Source organism: Phacochoerus africanus, chromosome 1 (assembly GCF_016906955.1).
Source record: "Phacochoerus africanus isolate WHEZ1 chromosome 1, ROS_Pafr_v1, whole genome shotgun sequence".
NCBI classification, from domain to species: Eukaryota; Metazoa; Chordata; class Mammalia; order Artiodactyla; family Suidae; genus Phacochoerus; species Phacochoerus africanus.
The window spans coordinates 55,906,571-55,927,415 of NC_062544.1; the positions used below are offsets into that span (position 1 = coordinate 55,906,571).

At 34.8% G+C, this 20,845-nt stretch overlaps 1 protein-coding gene across 1 annotated transcript in view; it reads left to right on the top strand.

Moving 5' to 3' along the window:
- The window catches only part of RICTOR (RPTOR independent companion of MTOR complex 2), a 142,185-nt gene that overhangs the window by 93,763 nt on the left and 27,577 nt on the right, over positions 1–20,845 (top strand). The window contains 17 exon segments of the mRNA XM_047766689.1: positions 2,319–2,419; positions 5,100–5,265; positions 5,555–5,656; positions 5,770–5,816; positions 7,853–7,988; positions 8,386–8,585; positions 9,145–9,271; positions 10,209–10,373; positions 10,541–10,617; positions 11,064–11,142; positions 13,148–13,257; positions 13,980–14,067; positions 15,343–15,435; positions 16,011–16,117; positions 16,875–17,104; positions 18,952–19,960; positions 20,249–20,320. Of these exon segments, the coding sequence (XP_047622645.1) occupies positions 2,319–2,419; positions 5,100–5,265; positions 5,555–5,656; positions 5,770–5,816; positions 7,853–7,988; positions 8,386–8,585; positions 9,145–9,271; positions 10,209–10,373; positions 10,541–10,617; positions 11,064–11,142; positions 13,148–13,257; positions 13,980–14,067; positions 15,343–15,435; positions 16,011–16,117; positions 16,875–17,104; positions 18,952–19,960; positions 20,249–20,320 (2,909 nt within the window).

Consider the following 20,845-nt stretch of genomic DNA (forward strand, 5'->3'; position numbering starts at 1 on the left):
TACTGTTTTAACAAAGAAACTTACATTTATTTTTTAAAAATTCACAACTATTTGAATGTTAATCTTTGCATTACAGAGAGCCCTTGATACCTTATATCTTAATTTATATAGGCTAGTTTTATAAAAGGAAAAAATATAAAAAAAATAGAGTACTAAATATTGTTTTTTACACTCATTTATTTTCTTAATTTTTTAAAAATTTTTTGCTTTTTTATGGCCACACCTGCAGCATATGGAAATTCCCAGGCTAGGAGTCAAATGGGAGCTACAGCTGCTGGCCTATGCCACAGCTACAGCAGTGCAGGATCCAAGCCGCATCTGCGACCTACACCGCAGCTCACTACACCGCAGCTCATGGCAATGCTCAACCCACTGAGCGAGGCCAGGGATCAAATGCAAGTCCTTGTGGATACTAGTTTGTGTTCGTTATACCGCTGAGCCACAACGAGAACTTCCTATACTCTTTTATTTTTATTTTACTTTTTGGCCACCCCTCAGCATGTGGAGTTTCTTGGCCAAGGATCAGGTCTGATCCACAGCTGTGGCAATGCTGGATCCTTAACCCCCTATGTTAGGCCGGGATCAAACCTGTGTCCCATGCTCCAGAGACACTGCCTGTCCCCTTATGCCACAGCAGGAACTCCTATGCTCACTTTTGATGTTGACATTTTGAGCCCTATAAATCTTTCTCTTAGACTTCCCACCTAAAAAGCATGAAATTACAAAACTATAGATATTACTTCAGTCAACTAGGAATAGAATTGCTGTATGACAGTCAATGTCTGAATTTTAGAAAACTTTGTAAAAAAAAATCTAAATGTCGCTGCCTTATTTGAATATATACTTCTCTGTAAACTTGTAGGTTGGAGTTCAGAGGCTGGGAATCTTTTTTTTTTTTTGGCCACGATTTTATGACATTAGCAGCTTCTGGAAACAAGATGCTAGCACAGTGATCTGATCATTTTCTGTTCCCAGCAGATCAAGCAATAAGGGTACTCTGATCATTTGCAAGATAGAAATTTGTATTTATAAGTCACTTATTACCTATTAGTTAATAAAATACTAAATAAAAAGAACCACTTTTTGCTTTTTTAAGCAAGAAGTAACCCTACGGAAAATCTTTTAAGATTATGTTTTGTCTTATTATTGGCAGAGTATTTTTTTGTTTTTGTAGTTTTTTGGTCTTCTCTATCACCACATTGTTTTTCTACATGGCATTTGGGCTTTGTGAATGAGGTAAAGAGAATTTACCTTACAAAGTTTAATGATAACTGTTTTGTATATCAATAAATTACTTAGCCACTTGCTCTATTTTCCTTCAGCCCATCAATGAAAAAATTAAGTAATATTACATGTTCTCAGGTGTGATTATTTTTTAGTTCTTAAAATACCATTTCCTGTAAGGAGATCAATATCTCGAATTATTTGCTTTTATGTAAAGGACTCTCCTTAATAAATTTCCTCTATTCCCTTCCCCCATATACCAGAATTCTATGATTCCTTTGAAATATTAAAGCTGGTCATTTTGAGTACAGTAGTGTTAGTTCATTGCTTGTTATTTTTACATCTTCTGGTTTCTACACTTAATTTATTTAGATACATTGGTACGAAGAGGAATGAGTGGTAGGATTTTGTTTGGAAAGCAGAAAACAGGTTTCTTATTTTAAAGATGGGGTATGTGACAAACTTGTTTTGAGAAGGTAGTTTTTAAACCGAAGAAGTCAACTTATAGTTATTGTCATCTAGCATTTTAAATGCTGTTTTTAACATACCACTATAGCACTGGATCTAAGTTTTGACATATAGTCCTTTTATTTTTTTTAATTTTTATTTTCTTTTAATTTTTTTCTTTAATGGCTGTACACATGGCATATGCAAGTTCCTGGGCCAGGGATTGACTCTGAGATGCAGCTGCAGCAACACCAGATCCTTTTACCCACTGTGCCTGGTGGGGGGTTGAACCTGCACCTCCGCAGCGACCTGAGCCACTAGTCAGATTCTTAACCCACTCTACCACAGCAGGAATTCCTATATAGTCCTTTTCGGTAGTTTAAGAAATGAATTTAGTCAGGTATCACTTAAAAATTATAATTTAATGTAATAAAGGATCTGTGAAATTTAAGAGTTTTATTAATGCAATATTCTATATTTTATATTTGTTACATCTCATCTTTGTTGAAAGCAAGATAAAAATAAGTATGAATTGGAAAGTAATTAACTTTATGGGTAAAACTTAAGTATTTAACATTTCTGTGGATAATCTGTAACATAAAATACTCCATTTTTCAACTGTTATAAAATGTTATGTTTCATTTCAGGCAAACACAATTCTTCCTCATTCACATAGCCATCATTTGCACTGCCTGCCAACCCTGATGAATATGGCTGCATCCTTTGATATTCCCAAGGAAAAGAGACTGTAAGTATCAGTTCTAGAGTAGCTTGTGCCTGGTGTACCTAATACCCATTTAGATGACCTTATCTCCTTTAAAAAAGAACTATATATAGATTATGCCTAGGAATTCTTTTTTTTTTTTTTTCTTTTTAGGGTGGCACCCACAGCATATTGAAGTTCCCAGGCCAGGGGTTGAATTGGAGCTATAGCTGCCAGCCTACACCACAGCCATAGCATCACCAGATCTGAGCCACAACTGCGACCTACACCACAATTCACAGCAACGCCAGATCCTTAATCCACTGAGCGAAGCCAAGGATCAAACCTGCAACCTCATGGTTACTAGTCGGATTCATTTCTGCTGCACCACAGCAGGAACTCCCATGCCTGGGAATTCTTTAGGGAAGCCTTCAGATGAGAGGAAAATTAATCGTTCTTTTAATTTGTATTTTAAGCCACAAAGCATTTTAGCTGAGTAAAATAAACCTTTTCTAGCATGTTTCTGGACAAGGCCCTAACTTTCTATCAGATCAGTAAAAATGTTGGAATTGAGAGTTTTTTAGACTCTTATGTTTTGAGTAGTAATTCTTTTTCCATGTCTGAATTATTTCAAATTAAAGCACAAAGACTAACAATGTAAATGTGTGGTTAAAAATGTTGGAATTTAGTAACCCATACTCTAGGCATTGAGTCAGCTAAACTCTTAATACTGAAGGAAATATTGCAGTTATAAAATTTATAAACTAAAGTATGGTATTAATAGCTGTAGCTTTGCTGTAATTCCAATGCTAATAATAGAATACAATTTAGAATTTTAAAATGGAGGCATTTAATTGGAAAGTGATAGTAGGAATCTGTTTTCATTTGGTAAAGATTATGTCTCGTCCAGGGCTATCTTTTTTTCTGTTGTGATCAGGAAAATCTACATATTTAGACTTCATTTTTTTTGTACTATTTTGAAATATAGTTCAGTGGCTATCAGAACTATGAATTTGTTAACAGTTATATTTCTCACAAGTGTAGTTTATTAATTCAAAAGTACACATAAGGGCCTCACTCTAAGTAAATAATATTCTCTAAATTTGTTTTAAGTCTGTCAGTAAAAACTATAATTTAACAGACTGAAATTGTGTTATAAACTGAGGGCATTAATGACCATTGGTTTTGACTCTAGGATTACATTAGTAGTGGTGGCATTCAGCTTTTTTGTTTAATAATTTTTATTTTTTCCATTATAACTGGTTTATAGTGTTCTGTCAATTTACTACTGTACAGCAAGGTGACCCAGTTACACATACATGTATACATTCTTTTTTCTCACATTGTCATGCTCCATCATAAGTGACTAAATATAGTTCCCAGTGCTATGTAGCAGGATCTCATTGCTTATCCATTCCAAAGGCAATAGTTTGCGTCTATTAACCGCAGACTCCCAGTCCATCCCACTCTCTCCCCCTCCCCCTTGGCAACCAGAAATCTATTCTCCAAGTCAATGATTTTCTTTTTTGTGCAAAGGTTCATACGTGCCATATCTTAGATTCCAGATATAAGTGATATCATATGAAGTGATATCATATGGTATTTGTCTTTCTCATTTTGACTTACTTCACTTTTATTTTAGTAATTTGATGATGGAAAAATATATTTTCCTAAAGCCTGGTAGACCTAAACTATCTGGGTTAGATTATGGCCATGAACTTTAGGGTTCATCCATAATTCGAATTTACCTTCAAAATTCTAGTAATAATAGTTTTCTTAAAATGATTTTTTTTAAGCTTAGTAAGTTTTTACTGATAAGTAGTTGCCAATCTGAGCAAATCTCAAGGTTTTTATATTTTAAATCCGATTTAAATCTCGTATTTATGAGAATTTGTGAAGTTGACTCTTAATTGCTACCAAATTCTTAAAAATTATACTTTTTATGCACCACAAAAAGGGAATTAAAAATAAATTTTAAAAGAACTCCATTTACAGTTGCAGATTAGTGGGGAAAATAGACGGTTCAGATGATACTGGAATCATTGGTTATCCAACCTCATACCATAAACAGAAATCAGTTTCTTATGGATTAAAGACTGCAATGTGAAAAGCAAAATTTTAAAACTTTAGAAAGAAAATATAGAAAACTAGGTTCCGACCTTGAGGAAGTAGGTTTTTTTTTTTTTTAAGGGCCTTACCCGTGACATACATAAGTTCCCAGGCAAGGGGTTGAATTGGAGCTGTAGCTGCAGGGCTACACCACAGCCACAGCAATGCAGGATCCGAGCAGCCTCTGCCACTTGCACCACGGCTTGTGGCAATGCCAGATCCTTAACCCAGTGAGTGAGGCCAGGGGTCAAAACAGCGTCTTCATGGATACTTGTTGGGTTCATTGCCACTGAGCCGCGGTGGAAACTCTGAGAAAACAGTTCTTAAAATCAACAGACAAAAGGTGCCCACCACCATAGAAGAAAAGAATAGTTAAGTATGTTTAGTTGAGTCTAACTAATGAGTGTTTCTTCATACAAATCAGCAGCAATCTTGGGTTTGTTTATTTATTTATTTTTTGGCTTTGTAGTTCCAAATTCGATTAAATAATTTACTTTTTAGTAACAATCTCTAGCCTGAATTTATGTAAGTTTTAATGGAGTAATTTTACCAAAGTGATTTGTTTAAAATTACACTTGCCTTGCTACAATATTAATTGCATTTTTTTTCTCATTAGGCGAGCTAGTGCAGCCCTGAACTGTTTAAAACGCTTCCATGAAATGAAGAAACGAGGACCTAAGCCTTATAGCCTTCATTTAGATCACATTATTCAGAAAGCAATTGCAACACACCAGAAACGGGATCAATATCTCCGAGTTCAGAAAGATATATTTGTTCTTAAGGTACTGACATGAAGTTGCGATTTTTCATTTCCTAACTCTTTTAAGCACTGGATTTTAGCAGGCATGTACTTACTTGAGTTCAGTTTTATTCACGCATGTGGATTTTCAAAAGCCTTCTAAGTTTTATGACCAGGCAGTTAAGAGCTGTGTTTTTATAACTTTTTAAAGTTAAAAACATTGATAATGCTCCTTAGATGCCAAATCTTTCTTTTTAAGACTTGAACTTAGTTTTTTTTTAATGTGAGGACAGTTTGTCTTAATTTTTCTTATTATTTTCTGGTGATTTTAGGATACAGAAGAAGCTCTTTTAATGAATCTTAGAGATAGCCAAGTCCTTCAACATAAAGAGAATCTTGAATGGAATTGGAATCTTATAGGGACCATTCTTAAGGTATGACAGCTTACGTCTTGGAAATGGCTTGTCTTCATTTTATTATTTATCGTAATTCATTAAAATTATATGTTTAGGAAGTGATAAATACGTAATATATTATGTTTTTCTAGTGGCCAAATGTAAATCTCAGAAACTATAAAGATGAACAGTTGCACAGGTATGTAAGAACTGTTTTGCATTTAAATTTAAAGAACTTAGATTTGAATTATATTATGCCTGATAACTACTAAAAGTAATAATTGATGTTTTAAAAACATCTAGGTACATTTTAATAGTTGGTGTTCACTAGGTACATATGTACATTTTTGTATATGGTTCTATTTTATAACCGGATAGCATCAGCTAATTCTTTTTCTGGTTATTTACATTCTGGTTTTAGTTTTGAAACAAATGAAGCACTTGAGATAAAAGTGTCTCAAATTGAGGAATATTGACCATGTACTAATCTTAGCCCTTATGTAGGAAGATGGCATAGTAAGGACATAGTGTCTCCCTTTCAAAATGATGGCCTTTTTAAATCTTCCAATTCTACTTTCATTTTCATCTTGGAGGATTATTCATTCTTCTTCCTCATTACACTCTCCTTAACCAAGATGATGCTCTCTACACCTTCCATAAAACATGCTAATGTTCATAGCTCTTCAGGGTATTGTGCTGTTTTTTAGTACCCCATGCATTTTTACGTCTTCGAAGTTTAGACTACCCCACCGCCAGTGTTGATCTCATTGGATAAGAGGGCCTTTACTTCATGTTTTTGAGGGGTTCATATCATTAACATTATTATTATTATTTTATTTATTTATTTATTTTTTTGTCTTTTTGCCATTTCTTGGGCCACTCCCGCGGCATATGGAGGTTCCCAGGCTAGGGGTCTAAATTGGAGCTGTAGCCACCAGCCTACGCCAGAGCCACAGCAACGCGGGATCTGAGCCGCGTCTGTGACCTACACCACAGCTCGTGGCAACGCCAGATGGTCAACCCACTGAGCAAGGGCAGGGATCAAACCCGCAACCTCATGGTTCCTAGTCGGATTCGTTAACCACTGCGCCACGACGGGAACTCCATTATTTTTTGATTGTACTCACCTACTCAATGATATTTAACTTAATATCTGAATTAAGTTTTGAGAATTATATATAACATATAAATTACATTGCTATAAAGAAGCATAACACTAACTTTTCAGACCCCTTGAGAACAGAGATGAAGTCTGTTTCTCCAACTCCTGGACCTGGCACCTTTATTAGATTGGATTGTAGTGCATGAAATTAAATTGAGGAAGTTTAGAATATAATGTTGAAAATCATGACATTGAAATGTCATAAATTATGTCCATTGCTTCCTAAAGTCAGTTTCATAACTTTTACCTAGAGCTTTTAGGCTTGACTGTTCCCCTAATTGTGAAAAACTGACAAAATCATAGTGTAGCAGCATTTAATTACAGTTACCTAGTATAAGATTATTTTAGAGAGCCATGGGACAAAGTCTTTCAAAAATTACAATAGAAGAAAATGTATATAAACTGAATTAAAAGAGAGTTAAAAAAAAAAAAAACTAACAAAAAAAAAATGTGTGCACATTAAAAAAAAAAGTGGGAGTTCCCGTCGTGGCGCGGTGGTTACCGAATCCGACTAGGAACCATGAGGTTGCGGGTTCGGTCCCTGCCCTTGCTCAGTGGGTTAACGATCCGGCGTTGCCGTGAGCTGCGGCGTAGGTTGCAGAGGCAGCTCGGATCCCGTGTTGCTGTGGCTGTGGCGTAGGCCGGTGGCTACAGCTCTGGTTCGACCCTAGCCTGGGAACCTCCATATGCCTAGGGAGCGGCCCAAAGAAATAGCAAAAAGACAAAAAAAAAAAAATTTGTAGCTAGGTGGCTTCCTCATTTATGCCACCTTCTAGCTGTGTTAATATCTGTATTTTTTTTTTGCTAGCATCTTCTCCATTATTTCTTTAAAGCATCTAATGATTCAATTCTTATTTCATGAAGATATTTTTTACAGTAAAGGGATGTTTTGTTTTTGGTTGTTTTGTTTGTGTGTAGAATGCACCTAATATGTTTATTAAATTGCTTTCCATTTACCCCATTGGTTTAAATCCAAAACATATTCAGAATCTTATTATATCATAAGCTAGGATTAAGATTCTAAAATAATTATTTGGTTTATAACTTTGTTGCTGATTTTATTTTAATCTTAGGTTTGTACGAAGACTGCTTTATTTTTACAAGCCCAGCAGTAAATTATATGCCAACTTGGATCTGGATTTTGCTAAGTCCAAGCAGCTCACAGTTGTGGGTTGCCAGTTCACAGAATTTCTTCTTGAGTCTGAAGAGGTAATAAGCACTTTGGATATTTTCCAGAGCAATTTTTTCTTTTTTTTCTTTCTTTTTTTTTTTCTTTTTTTACTGAATTTGCCCCTTCCTTTTATTTCTGAATATGCATAACCTGTATTTAGAAACATAGGGAATGAGCCTGGACCTAGATTAGCTATTTATGTGACTTTGGGCAAATATTTGCCTTTTAAAAGACCTTACTTTTTTTCCTTGTAAAATGAAAAACAATACCATCTCCTACAGCACTATGTTGAATGGGATTACAAAGAATAGGTACTGAGTGATTGATGTGTTGTTAGTAACTTCATTATCATTTTATTTCTTGGACTTGATAAAAGTTGATTTTTCTAATTGTAGGCACTGTTTTCCAGCAATATCATAATGTATTTGCTTTTAGGATGGGCAAGGATACTTAGAAGATCTAGTAAAGGATATTGTTCAGTGGCTCAATGCCTCATCTGGAATGAAACCTGAAAGAAGTCTTCAAAATAATGGTTTATTGACTACTCTTAGTCAACACTACTTTTTATTTATTGGAACACTTTCTTGTCACCCTCATGGAGTCAAAATGCTGGAAAAGTGCAGTGTATTTCAATGGTGAGCGTTCCTAGCTTCTGTTTCAGTGTATACCTAAACTTTATTTATTTTTTTTAACTTTTTTTTTTTTTTTAAGGGCCGCACCCACGGCATAAGGAGGTTCCCAGGCTAGGGGTCCAATCGGGGCTACAGCTGCCAGCCTACGCCACAGCCACGCCAGATCTGAGCCACATCTGCGACCTATACCACAGCTCACGGCAATGCCGGATCCTTAACCCATTGAGCGAGGCCAGGGATCGAACCCCCCACCTCATGGTTCCTAGTCGGATTAATTTCTGCTTCACCATGGCGGGAACTCCCTAAACTTTATTTTTAATGTTATCAAAAAGAGATTGCTCTTTAGTCTGTGTATCTGTGTTTGATAAGTTTTATTAAAATATAGGAAAAAACTTTAATTACAGTTGCTCTGATGCTCTCAAACTTTTTATGTGATGTTTGTTGTTAAATGCTTTCTCTTAGAAATGCTATTCATTAGGAGTTTAAAATATTTGTTGAATTAATGAATCAATAGAGTAGTTCGTAGTAATCGTCATTATTTTCTTTCTTTTTTTTTTTTTAGTCTACTTAACCTTTGCTCCTTGAAAAACCAAGATCACTTGCTGAAACTGACTGTTTCTAGCTTGGACTATAGCAGAGATGGATTGGCTAGAGTCATCCTTTCCAAAATCTTAACTGCAGCCACTGATGTGAGTATAACATAGGCAATAAAATTGTATTTTTATAACCAATTAATTCATTATTTTATAAATTTTAGTCTAAAAAATTAAATTATAAATTCTAAGACTATGAGATTGAACTTGAAAGTTTATTTTAAAACTTTAGTTCCTCCAGGAGTTCCTGTCGTGGCACAGTGGTTAACGAATCCGACTAGGACCCATGGGGTTGCAGGTTCGATCCCTGGCCTTGCTCAGTGGGTTAAGGATCCGGCGTTGCCGTGAGCTGTGGTGTAGGTTGCAGATGCGGCTCAGATCCTGTGTTGCTGTGTCTCTGGCATAGGCCGGTGGCTACAGCTCTGATTTGACCCCTAGCCTGGGAACCTCCATATGCCGCGGGAGTGGCCCAAGAAATGGTAAAAAGACAAAACAAAACAAAAAAACAAACTTTAGTTCCTCCAAAGAACTCTTATACAGTGCCCATATTTTTTTTTTTGTCTTTTTGCCTTTTCTATGGCCACTCCCACAGCATATGGACATTCCCAGGCTAGGGGTCCAGTCATAGCTGTAGCCGCCAGCCTACACCACAGCCACAGCAGTTCGGGATCCTAGGTGCATCTGCAACTTACACCACAGCTCACAGCAACGCTGGATCCTTCACCCACTGAGCAAGGCCAGGGATTGAACTCACAACCTCATGGTTCCTAGTCGGATTTGTTAACCACTGAGCCATGAGGGGAACTCCCAGTGCCCATATTTTTATATAAAGGGTGAGAAGCAGCTGGATAGAAATGGAAGTGTTTTATTTTAGCAGCACGAAGAAAATATTCATATCAAGGGCTAGACCATCAATTCCAATCTTTCTGCCCTTTTCAGGCAACAGAACTGTCCCAAAACAAAGTTAGGTAGGCGGTCCCTAGTGGAGTTTGGGGTTTTGTTTTGTTTTTTAATGTTCTTATTAATTTTATAGGCCTGCAGGCTGTATGCAACAAAGCATTTAAGAGTGTTACTGAGAGCTAATGTTGAATTCTTCAATAATTGGGGAATTGAATTACTGGTGACCCAGCTACATGATAAAAACAAAACGATTTCTTCTGAAGCTCTTGATATTCTCGATGAAGCGTGTGAAGACAAGGTGAAGGTTCATTATTTTATAATAAAATACTTAGACATGAATTTTTGTTAAAATGTTCAGTTTTTATAGAAAATTACATGAAATTATATACAATAGAGGCATTTTGGAAATAGAGTATTTCCAGTCTTTGTGCAGTTGTTAATTTGCCTAATGATTGTTTCTTTTAGGCCAATCTTCATGCTCTTATTCAGATGAAGCCAGCTCTATCTCACCTTGGGGACAAAGGTTTGCTTCTCCTTCTGAGGTAAATTTTAAGAACGTTTTTCCTGTAGTTATGTCTTCCTTTGTGTTCTCTCTCGCAGTGTATATTAAAGCTGGATTGAAATCTGTAAAGGAAGTACTCTATAGAGTTTCGCTGTTAATTTGTGAAAGAGACTTTTTTAGAATCTTGGACATCATTAAACTGAAGCTATATTTTCATTTTTTTCCTTAATATTTCTTTTACATTTGTATTTCTCACTTTTTTCATGATGTTTTCATTACTATGGTTGAATTCATGTGCTTTTGCAAAGATTATGAAAATTAATTTGTATTTGAAATTACAGATTAATAATTGACCGTTTAGTTTTAGGACAGAGTTATTCTTAAAGTTTTTTTAGCTCCTTAAACATACTTTGTTTGAGATAATTTACCTCCTTAAACATTTTTTGTGAGACTCAATGTTAAACTGTTTCTTCTTTTAATTTATAGATTTCTCTCCATTCCAAAAGGGTTTTCCTATTTGAATGAAAGGGGTTATGTAGCAAAACAATTGGAAAAGTGGCATAAGGTAACTTTCTTTTGAATAAGTTTCAGTTTGTATGTTTTTATCTTGGGAAATAGATTTGTGAATTTAGAGAATTTTTAAAATATCAATATTTTGAAACTAAATAAGTTAAATATTTAAAGATTCATTTGAAGTCATCTTAATTTCTCCATAATTATTTGTATTCAGATTTATCCATTTTTTAAACTACAGTTATAGAGAACTATTGATTTGGGGTATATTCTATTGAAATTTTGCTTTCAGCTTAATTGATGCAGTCTACTGGTATAATTTGTCATCCTTACCATCATTTCTTTTATTCTTGAGTTCCTCTTACAGCCCTTTTAAGTGAAACCAAAACAATTTTCCTAAATGAAGGAAGATTATGAAGTGGTTCTACCAAGCAGATATAGTAATCTAATTAAACTTTATTTTAGGGTGTACTTTTCATTAATCTGAGAGCAAACTTACTGTTTTTTGTGTAATAGGGAAACCTAGGAAGAAGGGAGTAATTTGAAGGTATTAGTTAACTTCCTATAGCTTTTCTTTAGTTGGTCATCACTGTGGCTTCATTTGTTTGAAGCATTGTAAATTGTCAAACCCATGAAATAATCCTGATGTAAATGGTTTTCAGTTTTTTCCATTATTTCAGATCATTATTTTGTCTATATTGAACCGTATTTTATAAGATATTCTCATTTTTAAAAATATTATGACAACTATGGTTATAATTATCAGAATCAGGGGATGGGGAAAGGAATTGGATAAAGGCAGTCAGATGCAAACTTCATTATAAGGTAAATAAACTCTAGGGATATAATGTATAAAATGATAAATATGTTGGCACTGCTGTATGTTATATGTGAAGGTTGTCAAGAGAATAATCCTAAGAGTTCTCATTACAAGGAAAAAAATTATTTTCTATTTCTTTAAATTTGTTTTTATGAAATGAATGTTCGTTGAACTTGTGATAATCATTTCAGGATGTATGTCAAATCTTTATGCTGTACACCTTAAAATTATACAGTGCTGTATGTCATTTATATCTCAATAAATCTGGAAGAGAAAAAAAGGAAAAATACTATAACTACAAAGCATACAAGTTGAGGCATGAAGTCTTTCGTAATTGGTGAACTGAAAAACTGAAATAGGATGTAATAGTTTTATTTCCTAAATATTTACTGGTTATCTGAGAGATCTTTTCAGAATTGAGCTCATTCTCTTCAATGGCTGCATAATAAATTATATCAATGTACCATAATTTTTATAGTCACTCCCATACTGTTGGGCATTTAGATTGTTTCCAACTTTTTAGTTTTATAAACAGTGTTTGTTGGATATTCTTGCGTATTCTTTGTATTCTGTGCAAGTATATCTGTTGGATAAATTTCTAAAAATATGATTGTTGAGTCAAAAAGTATGTGAATTTAAAATGTTGATAAATACAGCCAAATTGCTTTTCAGAGGTGCTACCAATAACTTCTAAACTGTTCAAAGTGGTGATCTTTTGCAATAAATTTAGATGGCAATGGATTGACTGTTGTATTAAAGAATTTAACTAGACGTTTTCCAAGTTTTAGTTGGAAATATTTTCTACATTTCACCTGATTTAAATCAGTGGGGAAAGAGATTTCGTACCCACAGGTGCTGAAATGATAGAACTCAGTTAATTTCCTTTCAAAATTTCTAGTGACTGTCTTCAGGATTTACTATTAAAAAGATAGTTGTCTTTTTAATGAGGAAAAGAATTCACATAAGATGAAAAACAAACTTATTAGCTTACTTATATGGACCCTAAAATATTAATTGAAAATGAAAAAAGTTTAAGCAGAAAGCTTATGGGTAGGATTAATAGGACATTTACATTCATAATACCTTGTTCTACTCTTTTCAAAAATTTCTTAAATTTCCTGAACAGTTCATTTTTCTCATATTTATGCTTTCAAGATTTGCTAGGTTATCTAACATATTAAAAATTTAGTGAATGTTGTGATAATAGATACAAAATTAAGACAATATTGCCTTCTAGGAATATAATTCAAAATATGTTGACTTGATTGAAGAACAACTTAATGAAGCACTTACTACTTATCGAAAGCCAATTGATGGTGATAACTATGTTCGTCGGAGTAACCAAAGGTAATAATAGTCCAGCTAATGGAATGATCTGTCACTGGTCCTCAAACGTAAAATTTAAAACCAGGTTATTATAAATCATTATTTTAAAAAGTTCTCTGAGTACATAAATATTCCTATTTCTTTTTTTTTGTCTCTTTTTTTTGGCCTTTTCTAGGGCCGCTTCCCACAGCATATGGAGGTTTCCAGGCTAGGGGTCTCATCGAAGCCGTAGCCACTGGCCTACGCCAGAGTCACAGCAACACAGGATCTGAGCCGCATCTGCAACCTACACCACAGCTCACGGCAACGCCGGGTCCCTAACCCACTGAGCAAGGCCAGGGATCGAACCTATAACCTTATGGTTCCCAGTCAGATTCGTCAACCACTGTGCCACGATAGGAACTCCAATATACCTAATTTCTTACACTAACATAGGAAAAATCTTTTGAAAGCATAGCATTGAATGTTCAGAAATTCTAGTGGCATTCATAACTTGCTGAATATGCTACAGCATTCAGATAACTCCATGCTCTTTGCCTAGTCTGTCTTTATAGTCTTAGTTCTCTTACTATTGCTGAGGCCAGCTAAACTACTTTTCCAGAGAAATTCTCGTACCTTTCCATTCCATATTTTTATTTGTATTGAGGGATTATGTTTAATTCTGTTTATCTAGGATTTTATTATGTTATTGTTTAATATTTTAAATGAGCCAATAGGTATATCAATCGCTTTTATTATACTAGATTACAGCGTCCTCATGTCTACCTACCCGTACACCTTTATGGACAACTAGTACACCACAAAACAGGCTGTCACTTGTTGGAAGTACAGGTAAAAAAATTATTTGCTTATTTTATTTTTTATTTTCTATTAATTTTATACATTTATAGTTGTATATTTGTTTATTTTAAATAGCTACAATAATAGAAAAAATTAATATTGGCTACTGTATTATATTTGCAAAAACTTCTCAAAAAAGCCTTAAGGTCAGTAGCATAATTGCTTTTAAAGCCATCCATCTTGTAATTGATTTGTTTTGTTGGCAATCCTTAGACATATTACGGCTTGTATGCATTTATTTCCCTGACCTATGACCTTTTGCATAGCAAATTTATAATGTATAAAGTAAGTATCCCAATGAAAATCTGAGTTGTTTCTTTCTATTTTGTTGGGGAAGTTCACCCTTTTAGTAAAAGCATGCTGAAAAATTGAGTTTCTTCATTCCTCTTGTTGGGAAATTAAACTGAACCTGAAACAGATTCAGTTAGCTTTGGTGAGCAACAGACTAAAAGTATCAGCCACTCTTTGTTGGTGCCTCACTATTCTCATGTACTTCACATAATGCAAGGGGCTTAGGCAAGCAGTTGTTCTTTGAGTATAGTATGCAGTACTGATTTTGGCTGGGAGTAGTCTTGCTACTAGGTGTTTTCAATAAGTATAACCTTTTTGTTTTAAGAATAGTTATAGAAGTGTTTGTGTGTCTGAGCAATAGTAATCTAGTAATTTAGCTTTTTTCCATATCAGTGTTTATCACAGGAGCAAAAGTTTTATATAAATAAACTCTATAGTTTCTTGTATTTTTATACTGTCTGTGAAGACTATTAGTGTATGTATCTTTATATCAATTTTCTTAATTCACTGAAAATTTAAATGATTTTCTCAGTGTCGTCTACATGGTATGATAAAATCTAGCTGTTAACTTACTATTTTCTATTTGAAAGAAGTAATGATAGTTAATAACTAACATTTTTTTGTAGTACTAGATCCTAAGTACTTTGTTAAGCACTTTATATGTGATAATTCATTAAATCATTAAACTTTATGAGACAGAGGCTATCATTATCTCTAATTTAGAGGTTAGGAAATCAAGTCATGGGGAGATTAAGTAACTTTCTCAAAGCCACTTAACTAATAGGTGCTAACTCTAGTATATGAACTTAGAGCCCATATCCTCATGCTGCTTCTTAAGAAATTTTACATAAAATTATTTTGGGATTTAAATAAGCAAAAATTACTAAATAAAGACCTTAAATAGATTTTAAGATGCAATGAGAAAATAGGTTAAAACCATATTTTTAACCTTACGGTATTTTCTCCTTTTTCTAGAATATTATTACAGAACTCTGTCAAAATGTTCGTACACCAGATTTGGATAAATGGGAAGAAATTAAAAAACTGAAAGCATCTCTTTGGGCCTTGGTTTGTAACAAACACTTCTATAAGACCTTCTTAATTTTAAGACTTTTCCCATTAATATTAATAAGTAAAATAATTTTATTTGGAACTTAGAATTCTAAGGCCAAGATTGTTCCTGTTCATGTAAATATTATTTTATGTTGGAAAATAATAAAGTATTAGTTTTTTTGCTAAGACAACTGGAACTTTAATTCTTAAGTTCCTTATGTGAGGGTTTTTCCCCCACATTTCTTTCTCTCATAGATTGGGTAGCTCTTGAGTTACTGTTGTATTATTTTATTTTGCTTTTTTTTTTTGTCTGCACCTGTGGCATATATGGATGTTCCCAGCCCAGGGGTCCAATCGGAGCTACAGCTGCCAGCCTACACCATAGCCACAGCAATTCAGGATCCGAGCTGTGTCTGCAGCCTACATTACAGCTCGTGGCAACACCAGATCCTTAACCCACTGAGCAAGGCCAGGGATCGAACCCTCAATTTCATGGTTCCTAGTTGGATCCGTTTCTGCTGTGCCATGACGGGAACTCCATTTGAGTTACTGTTGTAAATATATCTGATATATGATTTCTTTTCTTTCAGGGAAATATTGGCTCATCGAATTGGGGTCTCAATTTGCTACAGGAAGAAAATGTGATTCCAGATATACTAAAACTTGCAAAACAATGTGAAGTTCTTTCTGTCAGAGGGTGTGTCATTTAACTCAGAAATCTTTCTAAGTATATACTCTTGTTCACAAATGAGTGTGAAAGAAGAATATTTTATGATTGTGATTACTCAGTGCATTGAATTGAACATTTTTAGGTGCTCTTTGTTTAATAATATTTTATTTTTGTCATTATAATATTGAGATTTACCTTGCAAGTTAACAGTGAAAGTATAGTGTGTCCAAATAGTCCAGTAGTCCATTAGCCCACATATTCCAAATTTATCCCAGAAAAGCTAATACATACTTTTCTTTCTTTTTTTTTAGGGCCACACCAGTGGCATATGGATGTATTCTCAGGCTAGGGGTTGAATCAGAGCTGTAGTTGCTGTCCTACACCACAGCCACAGCAATGTGGGATCCAAGCTGCGTCTGCCAGCTACACCAGAGCTCTCACGTCAATGCCAAATCCTTAACCCACTGAGCGAGGCCAGGGACCAAACCTAACGTCCTCATGGATGCTAGTCAGATTCGTTTCTGCTGAGCCACAATGGGAACTCCTATATTTTTCTTTTAAGTTATTTCCTCGTAATTGGTATTTTTATTTGGATGATTTTTATGTTATTTATTGTTAATTATTGCCTAATTCATTTTTATATGTTTCTCCACAAGCTAAATAGTTTTTAATGGCTGTTAAAGAAAATGCAAATGGATATATAGCAAACTAATATTCTCTGGTTGCTTTAAGAAATCTCAGTTTTGGAATTATAAACTGTCATTACTACATCTTTTACTTACAGGACTTGTGTATATGTTCTTGGACTCATAGCCAAAACCAAACAAGGCTGTGATATTCTAAAATGTCACAACTGGGATGCTGTAAGGCACAGTCGCAAACATCCTTGGCCAGTGGTTCCAGATGATGTAGAACAACTTTGTAATGAACTCTCATCTATCCCAAGCACCCTGAGTTTGAACTCAGAGTCGACCAGCTCTAGACATAATAGTGAAAGTGAATCTGCACCATCCAGTGAGTATTGTAACATGGTCATATAGTTAGCCAAAACTAACTCTTGTGTTTGTAACATCACAGTTTAAATGACTTTTACATTCTTAATTTACCTTTTTCCGAGATAAATTAGCAGTAATAGCCTCTGGGAGAATGTATATCTTTTTACAACAGAGGTTATAGCCAGCAACCTACATTGTTCTCTCCCTTCCAAATAACCTTTTGGAAAATTTAGCTTATAGAGTTAAATAATAAGCCATGTGCCAGAAGAACCAGTCCCCCTTTCACTCACTTATTTTTTCCTTTAAATCTTTTTAAGTTACAGGGTTGTTGAGCTAGAGTATATTCGTTAAGACATTATATTCACATATTTTTGAAATAAGAGCTAAATTTTAAATTAAATAGTAAATCTGTTAAAAGAGAAGAGTATCAAAAATCAATTAAATGAAAAATGGTTTGTGGTTTTAAGCCCTCTGCTAAATTCTACTAATGCAGAAATTTTAAAACATGATTTTTTTTTTTAGGAGATGGTACAAAATTTATCAAACCATATTTCACCAGATCTGAGACACCAAAAATTATAACATGCACCACTTCTTAAAAAATGCTGCCTATTGGCAAATGCGTCCTGATTTTAGAGATTTTAAGTACAAAAAATGCATATCTTAGAATTGACAAAATATGGAAGTACAACGCAGGGTACAAGTTTAAGGTTTTACTTTACCTTCTTTCAAAATATATTTGAACTAGTAATAATTTTTCAACAGAGAATTAATAAAAAATATAGTAAAATCCCATAGATGTCATTTGAATCTTTTATTGCAGCTAGGCACTAAATTTAGATGCATTTCTTAGTACCTAAGTCAAAATGAGAAATAAGTATGATTCGTTTTAAACACGACTTTAAAATGTTGTGACTTGGGGGAGTTCCCATTGTGGCTCATTGGGTTAAGAATCCAACTAGCATCCATGAAGATGTGAGTTCGCTTCAAGGCCCCGCTCAGTGGGTTAAGGATCCAGTGTTGTGGATCACAGAGCTGTGTTGTGGGTCACAGACATGGCTTAGGTCCCGTGTTGCTGTGGCTGTCGTGTAGGGTGGCAGCTGCAACTCTGATGCAACCCTTAGCCTGGGAACCTCCATATGCCACAGGTGTGACTCTAAAAAGCAAAAAAAAAAAAAAAAGTTGTGACTTGGTTCTTGTTTATTTTATTGCTTTTTAGGGCTGCACATGCAACATATGGAAGTTCCCAGGCTAGGGGTCAAATCAGACTTCAGCTGCTGGCCTACACTATAGCTCATAGCAACACTGGATCTTTAACCCACTGAAAGGGATCAGGGATGGAACCCGTGTCCTCATGGATACTAGTCACGTTCCTTACCAGTGAGGCACAACAGGAACTCTTTGACTTGCTGCTTTATAAGTATAGTTTGTTTAAGAGTGGATATTCAGTTCTTAAAAGATTGATTTCACTTATTGTGATTTGAGTAAACCTCCAGGAATTGTACCAATTGAGTGAACATCCATAGTCAAGTCCTTTTTGCCTTTCATTTTATCTTGAATATTTGTGGGTTTTGGAAACTCTGGGATAATCAAAAGAAACTTTACATAAGCTATGCCGTCCTGTAGTTTTTCTTTGGAAATAGCAGAAGATCCTCATAGTGATATAATTTTATATTTTATTCAAGTATAAATTTTGGGTTTTAAGGAAGCTCTTTTTATGTAGCTTAGCAGTTTAACTCTTTATTCTTGAAAAAACTTTCCCTAGGTAACTTTTAAACAAAAATTTCCTGAATTATATAACTAATAGTTACTGTGATTATTTGTCCTTTTTCAATGTGCTTTTATTAATTAGTCCTTTGATCATAGGTATGTTCATAATGGAGGATGACCGGTTTGGCAGCAGCTCTACTAGTACATTTTTCCTTGACATCAATGAAGATACAGAGCCAGCATTTTATGATCGACCTGGACCTATAAAGGATAAAAATTCATTCCCTTTCTTTGCTTCTAGTAAACTTGTGAAGAATCGTATCTTAAATTCGCTTACTTTACCTAATAAAAAACATCGTAGCAGCAGTGATCCAAAAGGAGGGAAACTGTCATCTGAAAATAAGACAAGCAATAGGCGGATCAGAACACTTACGGAGCCCAGTGTTGACTTTAATCATAGTGACGATTTCACACCCATATCTACAGGACAGAAAACTCTACAATTAGAAACTTCATTTGTTGGGAATAAGCACATTGAAGACACTGGTAGTACTCCAAGTATTGGAGAGAATGACTTAAAATTCACCAAGAGTCTCGGTACAGAGAATCACAAAGAAAACACAAGCCGAGAGAGATTAGTTGTAGAAGGTTCAACGAGCTCACATATGAAGATACGTAGCCAAAGTTTTAATACAGACACTACAACAAGTGGCATAAGTTCAATGAGCTCAAGTCCTTCACGAGAGACAGTAGGTGTAGATGCTACAACTGTGGACACAGACTGTGGAAGTATGAGTACTGTGGTAAGTACTAAAACTGTTAAGACAAGCCACTATTTGACGCCACAGTCTAACCATCTGTCTCTCTCTAAATCGAACTCAGTGTCCCTGGTGCCTCCAGGTTCTTCTCATACACTCCCTAGAAGAGCACAGTCCCTTAAAGCACCCTCTATTGCTACAATTAAAAGTCTAGCGGACTGTAACTTTAGTTACACAAGTTCTAGAGATGCCTTTGGCTACGCTACACTGAAAAGATTACAGCAACAAAGAATGCATCCATCCTTATCTCACTCTGAAGCTTTGGCATCTCCAGCAAAAGATGTGCTGTTTACTGATACCATCACCATGAAGGCCAACAGCTTTGAGTCCAGGTTAACACCAAGCAGGTGAGCAAATACACATTTAAAAATGAACAATAATGGTTGCATTTTAACAGACTTAAATGTAAAGCATTAGCCAGATTTTACATCTACATAAGCCTCAAAACTGACCTGTTGTAATTGTTTACTGTGGTAGGCTATAAGCTCCTAGTTACCCGATATGATTTGAAATGGATTCTTGCAGCTGCGAGGGGGGAAGAGAAACTCCTTTAGGCCCTGAAAATAAACATATATGCTTTGCAAGGACACTCAAGTCACAAGGTTTTTTTTTTATTTATTTCTCGCTTCTGCAAGGATCGATTTTAAAAAGAAGCATGTCGGGGGAATCAGGAGCTTAAGACCTACAATAACAAACAACCTTTTCAGGTAGGTCACTTTAAGGCTCCAAGAGTTGACTTTTTTTTTTTTTTAAATTTCAGTACAATTATTTTCAGTTTAAGTAGTAATTATTAAGTAGGAACCAAGTGAACATTATTAAATAAATTACTTGGCCCCCAGGATTCAGCAGTAGCAGTTTGCCTGTGTTCAAGAATATTTGGGAGATTTCTATGCCATATCTAAATTGTATCAAGCTGGTCAAAGTAAACAATTTACATTTTACCTATAAAAAATATGCAGTATTAAGTTTGTTGCAAAAAAGCTCTATACTTAATATTTTTGTTGGGTTGAATACTTCTAAAAACTTCCTCTAGTTTTAGATTGTTCATTTGCATTTTTTTTAATGGATTAATATTTGTCAAGGACTGAGACTAGTGCCTGGCACACATTAAGCACTCGATAAAAGCTATCATCATCACCACTGTTGTTATTGCTGTACTGTTATTATTATTTTTGTCTTTTTAGGGCTGCACACATGGCATATGGAGGTTCCCAGGCTAGGGGTCAATTCGG